Here is an 8,103-nt window from a genome sequence, read left to right on the forward strand (position 1 = left end):
ATTTAATGTTTCACTAATTATAATTTTCATATTATTTATAAATCAACATAAAAAGCGCCATCTATGAACCATAATAAGAAGATTTTGACACCAAATTATACAAGTTATTTAAATAAAGTAAGATTTTTCTTAATTGTGTAATTTAGATTAAATTAATTGTTGATGATAATTGTATATTGTAGGCAACTAATTTAACGTTTATCATAAAAATTCTAGAAGTAATAAAAAATGCAAGCAACTGTCATGCGCTAAAATGTTCGAGGAATTGTTTGTCTGATTGTAGGACGTAAAAATTTCTACTGTGAAGTCGAATCGTCGTTGTGTTTACGTTTCGTCTGTGTCTTATACCTTATATTACTGCATAAAAACAGTAAGTACACTTCATAAATCAATGTGTTGAAATCTGCTAGAGATAGCATTAGATGTTACGGCAATAAAAGTAGGTTGATATTGCTTTGGGAATGCTGTCCTGAACATACATAATTGACGTTATACATAGACGCGGCCTGATCTGTGTCGACGTCGTGTTTTAAGGCAACCGGTAACATTAGCGGGGTCTTCCCACAAAAAAGATACGTTGTGTGCATGTCGTGCTGATCCTTCTTTTCTTTGATAGATACGTTATGACGACTTGGAATAACAGTGGATATCCTCCCCCAGGTATGTAAACGAATCTGTATAATATCTAATCATTTCGTTAATAATTTGTAGATGTCGAAATTTGTATATCTAATAAGTACTTTCGTTGGGTATTTTTAGAATTGGAAAGGTCAAAAGAACTTTTTATGTTTATCTATATTTTTATGATTTTCCAACTTTAAACTATCTGCTTTATTCCATTTGTTTGTATTATTGATTGATTGAATCAGCTGATCAATAAAAAAACTATGCTATTAATATCAGATAATAGATTAAATATGCATAAAACACACAAATAAAGTAAAATATAAGGAAAATACTTCTTTGATGTTGTTTTAAAAGAAAATGAGGCATTTGAGTTACAACATTCTATTTGGGCATAATATGTTGAGGTTTATAATTCGAAAAGTTTCAGTTATTTCACAATCTAAAGTAATTCCTGAGTAATGAGTCAAGTTATAATTACATTATTTCAAGTAAAATCATTTGTGGAATGAAGAATCTTTTATTAAAATAGATGGAGAGGAAACATTCAATAACGTCCGGACTCCATATAGAAATCTCCTGATAACATTAATACATTTGATTACATTATTTACAATATTTAAAGGTTTAATAAAAATGAATTTGTTTAGGGAAAAAGTAAGGTTAAAATTTGAATACATAAATTATAACCAAATTTTATTATAACAATCTATGAATCATTATTTTATCTCATTACTACGGTTGTAGGGTAAAACTTTTTCTTACTGGAAACCAAGGACAGTAGAATCTAACAGGACTGCTACATCCATTGTTGTGACAACCTGCCCGCAAACTACGTCACACTATTTTCCACGCCCAGCTGTTGTTATGGTCTATGCGTTTGCTGTGTTTTTAGAGGTTATATCCTAGACTTATTCATATTATTTTTGAAGTTTTATGTTTTTAGACGTATTAATGTCTATTATATAACCTCTAAAAACACAGACAGTTACCAAATAGTGTGACGTAGAGTGCGGGCAACCAACCCGTAGTGGACTACAAAAATACAATGGATGTAGCAGTCCTGTTAGATTCTACTGTCCTTGACTGGAAACATGAAATTTTTCATTATCTAAGTAGCGTCAGATTAGCTGAAGTATTCCTGGGAGTTATGAGGTGGCTTACAACTTGTTTGTCCAAACCTGAAATGTTAATTAGATCAAATTGTATTTTTTAAGGTTTATCTATATATCTACTCAACAACTCATTTTGATCTGAATCGAATTTCAAGTAGGAGTGCTGGAGATATGATTGCTTGTCTTCATCATCAAATTCTCTTTTCAATTAGGAACGCAATAAAGATGTGATGATTCAGAAAATTAGTTTACTTGAACCTTTAATTTAATGTAGAATTCGCAGAAAATAGATATGATAAAATACGATTCAAAGATAAACAGGGAATATCTGAAACGGTTAAAGAGTTATGTTTTTGTTTTAGAACCAAAAATGAATCATCAAATGCCTTATTTTTTAATTCACATTACTAAAATCTCTTAATGACTTGTTAATTATTCACAAAGCGTTTTATTTCATATTATCTATATCATACTCTTAGTACTTAAAAATCAATCTTGTAACCATCTTTATTAAAAAAAAACAAGGTGGGTATCCAAATCAACAATATCCAGGAGGCCCTCAAGGTTATCCAGGTGCTCCGCCACCACAAGGTTACCCTGGTGCGCCACCACCGCAAGGTTATCCAGGAGGTCCACCGCCACAAGGTTATCCAGGAGGTCCACCACCACAAGGTTATCCAGGAGGCCCACCGCCGCAAGGTTATCCTGCAGGAGGATACCCGCAACCCGGATTCCAACCAGGATTCGCTCCCCCACCCCCCGATCATTCTTACGGCGGAGGCGGTTACGAGCAACCACAGCCAGGTGAAGCCACACCACTTCCTATTAGATCTGGTTTGTTGAGATTACTTTCTTTATCGCCTTTGATATTGGCTTTAAATTTGCTGAAAAAAATAATTAATCTTTTGCATGATTTTTAGAGGGGTTTTAGTAGAATTTGCTTTTTGTGTGTACATAAGGTGATAATACTGTATATTGTAATATAAAAGAATATTACAGAAAAAAACATTTTAGAAATGTTACAGCATTTATTTTATAACAATACATATATTAGTGAAATTTATTTACTAATATACGTTTACTAATTTTTTTTTCCAGGCGGTTATTTTGTTCTTAAAATCATTCAGTTCTTGCAATTTTAATTATTACTTTTCTTTTCTTGCAAAAAATATTCTATACAGGGTGATTCACATAAGAACCAACACAGAGACTTATCTCTTAAGTCAGGGGTACTTAAGTTGTACCCCTGAGAAGTTAGGTTAAATCATCTTAAATTATTGTCCTCTACATGTTCTTGCCTACTATGTGAATCACCCTGTATATAAGCTATTTCTACGCATTGTAGAAATATAGTACACAAGAATCCATACAAGTTGAAAGAAGTGAAAGACAGTTATTCTTACCTTATGTATGCGCGAGTATTACAAAGTCCGTTGAACTACATAAGATTAGTTATAGTAGAATAAATAGCTTTTTAGATGTGGATAAAGAAAGTATTCTTACAATTATATTATTGAAGCATTTGTCAGTGTTTATGCTTTTATATTTACTAATACAGCTTACTTTATAATCTTTAATTATTTGAATACATTACTTGGTAAGATTTTTTTCATTAAATTCACGTTTTTGTTTATTTCCGCAGTAATCATTAATTTAATTTGATATTGTTAAAATGTAAATTTTAAACTCTTGATAAAATAGCTTTTTTAGGCGGATTGGAATTGGCGTAGTTAGAAGGTAAAACTATCTTTTATTGCAGTCCTTATTAAGTTGAAAACAAAATTGAGTACAATTCAATAAGAATAATAAAAGCACACTTGTTTATGCTGCTAAAATAAATTTAGAGGGTTTTCGGTGAAGTAGGTCGGGAGAATAAAAACGAGAGACAGAGGGGTAAGTGATCGTAACAGATTAATCATGTTTTCTACCCCCAAGGTTAAGTGAAACGTTAAAAAAGGGGGACCCGTTTGATGTTTCCACTAGTCGCTTGTGAATTTGATCCCTTGTTAAAGTAAGTGTGCTCTTTGAGTTTCAGTTTTCTTAAAGGAAATACAAAATAGAATCTGTTTATTTATTAAATCTATGTTTACTTATTAATATTAACATATCCTTGTGGTGTACCACACTTAACATTGATAAAATAATTGATGTTGAATTAATGGGGTTTTCCTGCTTAACTCTTTGTTGATCTAAGAGGTAAAACAAAATATCTAATCTTTTTTGTGATAAGGTTTTATCTTTGTACTTTATATAGATCTCTACTTAAACTATGTTGAATATGGTTTAGTGAAGGATAATTCAAAGTAATTTATTAAAAACTCTCATGTTGTATGTTGAAAATATGTGCCCATTCTTTATTTAATAATTTAATTAATGTAGTTTGTTATTTACAGTAAAAAATGGATTGTAAGTAATTAATAATTTCGTTTATTTACACATATTCAACTAACCAGTATTAACCAGTGATTTTAAACATCAAAAAGTAGATTTCGATTTTGTCTTAAAGGGATTTTTAGTATTTAAAATAAGAATCTATTCATAGTATGAAACGACGTTGTATTGGTTTAGAATATGAGTCATACGTGAACTCTTTATCACGTTGTGCGCTATCTGGTGTTTAGTAAATAAGTACACTTACTATTTGATATTTGAATAAGGTCCTCTTCTTGTAAAGCTAACAGTTATTTTTAATAAGCGCTTTTAATGATAACAGCTAGATTTATTTATTTGATGAAATTATAAGAACTAGGTTAAAAAAGTTCTATTATTGATTCAATGATCCTGTTAGCAAAACTTTGAAAGGTATTTTGGACTTTAAATCTAACAAATAATGGCACAGTGATAAAAAAGGTCTACTCAAAATGAGTGTTTCAATCAATATTTCTCCTGGTTAAACTTTTTTGAATTATTATTATGGTCTAAAACACATAATGTGAGTAGGGATTAATATATTTTCGGTTTTTAGTTGTTGAATTGTGCTATAGCTACTGTGCAAATCTAATTTTCGTTAACCCTCTTTAAGTCTTTTGTAATTTTTGTAACGGTTTTTGAGTTACAAGCCAGTAATTAAATAATAATAACTTGATTTTTTTGAATCTAAGTTGTTTTTCTTCCTGGCATTATCAACAGGATACTGTCAAATGATGTGTATTTTCTTGTAAAGTGTCATTTTAAATTTGACATCTTGTTATGCGTCATTTTTCTTGACAAATAAGGTATGTCTCAAAAACCATTTAAATATATACTTACTCTTTAAATATCTAAAAGAAGTCGTTGTGAGAATAAATATTAAAACATCACTCTTATCATGTTTTGCTTGATGTGATTATATTTGTGCTGGAATTTCCAATTAACTGATTTATTGTTATGCTATAAATGGAAACTTTTTTATAAGCGATAAGCAGAGATTTTAAACGCTTTATTGTTGATTGAGGAAAAAAGTACTATTTCTAAGACATGGCGAAATCAAAGAGTTTTAAGCAATTTAATAAATTATTTAGTTTGGTTCCACAAAAACATTAAGATGATTTATTTAGTTATTAAATAATTTTTTATTTTTTTCCTCATAATCTATTTTTCTTTTCAGATATGTACGGTACACCATACGCTGGAGGCGAAGATGACATCAAAGGCTTTGATTTCTCCGATCAAACGATTCGAAGGGGATTCATCAGAAAAGTTTACGCGATCTTAATGAGTCAACTGTTGGTAACAACGGCGTTCATTGCCTGGTTCTTATTTCATCTGCCAACAAAACAATTTGTACAAAGAAATCCAGCCCTGTTCTTTGTCGCTTTGGCAATAATGATTGTTACTTTACTAGCTATGGCGTGTTGTGACTCAGTTCGAAGGAAATCCCCGATGAATTTCATTTTCTTATTTCTATTCACAATTGCGGAATCGTTTATGTTAGGCGTAACGGCGTCTCGTTTTAATTCTCAAGAAGTTATTTTGGCTGTTGGAATAACCGCGGGCGTTTGTTTGGCATTAACGCTTTTTGCGTTCCAAACGAAATGGGATTTTACGGCCATGGGTGGTATTCTTTTCGTCGTTTTGATCGTTTTTATTTTGTTCGGAATTATAGCGGCTTTCTTCCCCGGGAAAACTTTAACTTTGGTTTATGCTTCGTTGGGAGCATTAATATTTTCAGTTTATTTGGTTTATGACACTCAATTGATGTTGGGTGGAAAACATAAGTATTCAATTTCTCCAGAAGAATACATATTCGCTGCTTTAAATTTGTATTTGGATGTGATTAATATTTTCTTGTACATTTTGACGATTATTGGCGCTGCGAGAGATTAGGATTAATGGAATGGGTTGTTGGATTGAAGCATTTGGCGTTGTAGTTATGGTGAGGCTTCAATCCCGAACGGAAATATTTATTCATATATATTTTTTTTGTTTTTTTGAGAATAAAGATTCTATGATTTTTTTTTAATATCTTCACATGTTTAATTTTAATCTTACATTCATTTAAAAAGTGTCAAACTGTATTTGTTGTTGGTATGATGATTTTACTCTTAACATATGAATAAAATTCCCATTGAAATTAAATTACTAAGTGTCTTTTTTCAAAATTATTCTTGAGTATTAAAATAACTAACGAAGCTAGGCTGAGAACAGATTTAAAAATAATTACTAAAGTGTACAAGTTATTGAATATTTTGAATACGAATTGAATAATATATGCTATTTATGTCTTTATGCTCCAATTGTAAACCAGGATGAGAGACGATAGGTTAACTGGTTTTTAAACTATACAAAATAACCAAAATAAATTTATAATGTCTAAAACTTAACTATTTAAATAATAAAGCTCCTTATTTTTGTCTAAGCCAGCAATGTATGTGTCTTAACAATAGCATTTTTACCGTAGACTCCTACTTGTTAAGTATTAATGAAAACCGATGAAAGTACTCTTTAACAAAGCGCTTTGTAGACACGAAGATCGAAAAAAAAATAGGATATAAGTTTTGTGTTATTAATAATAAAAATAAGTAATGGTATTTTTAGAGTATTTTTGTTATATCCACCGAGAATCAAATGGAATAATAATCACTTTGAATGGGATAAAACGATTCGAAACGTGAAAATACGTTAGGAGACTGATGAGATAGTGTTTTTACAATTAAGTTTACACAAATCGTTTGCTGTTATAACATTTACAATACTTAGTTGGTGTATTTTCATGTACAAAAAAAAAGTAATAATGCATGGTTAAAAATATATACTAACAATATATTATAAAGTGTTTTATTTCTTTTTTGACACAATGAGTTTATTGATGAAAGTAGTGAGTACAACTCCCGTGGTACTGAGTCAGAGCAAAAACATGAAGATTATGTAAATTCAGAATATAAGAAAGTGAATACTCTATTATTACAGAAATATGTGCAATAAATTCCACTCTCCTTTAGTCGACCATATCATAATAACCATTTACACACTTAATTTGCATCATTGCGGGTATGGGAGTGTGGAATTAAAATAATAAAGATTTTCAAATACTATTTGCAATAGACAAGAATATATCCAATATCTATATCAAATTTTGACCTTACTTGACCATTCAAACAGCACTTTACGTGAACACATTTTCAAATGTTTCTTGTTTGCAGCTATTTATAGTGCAGTAGAAGTGTTGCCTTCTACTTACAGTTTCTCACTACAATTTTTTGTTAGCACTATCTGGTCTTTTCACTTTATGCAATCCTCTGGCTGTACTATCTTTGACAGCAACATGTAGTTCTCTACCAGCAGAATGTACTGTTTTACAAGCAATATCTTATCTACTTCCAGCAGGAACTAACTTTCTGGCTTATGTAGTTCTCTACTGCCAATATCTAGACTTCTGCTAGCAGTCTTCTAATCTTGTACAAGCAGTATATAGTCATTTACAAATAGTATCTAGTCTTCTACCAATAGTATGTAGGTCTCTATAGTAGACGCCACGAGAGCTGGCAGTAAATCATCATTTTCCGCTCTTACAAATGCCATACGTAGTTCACAAACCGCTAGAGAGTAATGTGTGTTGGAAAGAGATAGCATTAGTTTAATATGTCTGCTGTACAATTCAAATGGCCACGTCGAAAAAGTACGTCTGTTCTTCTAAGGGATGTCACTCTATAATTATAACCTCAAATCGAAACGTCTTGTGAGCGTTGTCATGAATCTGTTAGTGTTTTCATAAGACGAAAATGTTTTCTTTGAAAGGAAAATCATTAAATAATATCTTTGACAATGTTTGACATATAACCTCCATTACTAACATAACCTACATTTAAATGTATGTGGTGAAATAATCTAAGTCGTACGTCCATATCTTGATTCATACCATTTTTAAGCGACCTGTCACTGCCAG

The 8,103-nt window shown here is 30.8% G+C and overlaps 1 protein-coding gene across 5 annotated transcripts; it reads left to right on the forward strand.

Annotated features, from left to right (window-relative positions):
* Positions 1–203: 203 nt before the first annotated feature.
* LOC111427195 (Glutamate NMDA receptor-associated protein 1 lifeguard) lies at positions 204–6,983 on the forward strand. Of its 5 annotated transcripts, none has more exons than XM_023062199.2 (4): positions 204–370; positions 617–660; positions 2,265–2,573; positions 5,326–6,983. In XM_023062199.2, the coding sequence occupies exons 2-4, from the start codon at positions 624–626 to the stop codon at positions 6,042–6,044; spliced, it is 1,065 nt and encodes a 354-aa protein (XP_022917967.2). In that variant the 5' UTR covers positions 204–370; positions 617–623; the 3' UTR covers positions 6,045–6,983. The 5 variants fall into 5 exon arrangements, with proteins under 5 accessions (XP_022917967.2, XP_022917968.2, XP_022917970.1 ...); XM_023062200.2 differs by having other exon boundaries at positions 207–370; positions 2,265–2,543; XM_071194017.1 differs by lacking the exon at positions 204–370 and adding an exon at positions 446–541.
* The last annotated feature ends 1,120 nt before the right edge of the window (positions 6,984–8,103 follow it).

Source organism: Onthophagus taurus, chromosome 2 (genome assembly GCF_036711975.1).
Source record: "Onthophagus taurus isolate NC chromosome 2, IU_Otau_3.0, whole genome shotgun sequence".
Classification (NCBI taxonomy): domain Eukaryota; kingdom Metazoa; phylum Arthropoda; class Insecta; order Coleoptera; family Scarabaeidae; genus Onthophagus; species Onthophagus taurus.

What these genes read in the sequence shown, in the direction of transcription:
- LOC111427195 (XM_023062199.2), top strand. Translation starts at nt 624, where the DNA reads ATGACGACTTGGAATAACAGTGGATATCCTCCCCCAG. An exon ending in CAGTGGATATCCTCCCCCAG is followed by an intron (nt 661 to 2,264) that starts GTATGTAAACGA and finishes AAAAAAAACAAG; the next exon opens with GTGGGTATCCAAATCAACAA. An exon ending in ACCACTTCCTATTAGATCTG is followed by an intron (nt 2,574 to 5,325) that starts GTTTGTTGAGAT and finishes TTTTCTTTTCAG; the next exon opens with ATATGTACGGTACACCATAC.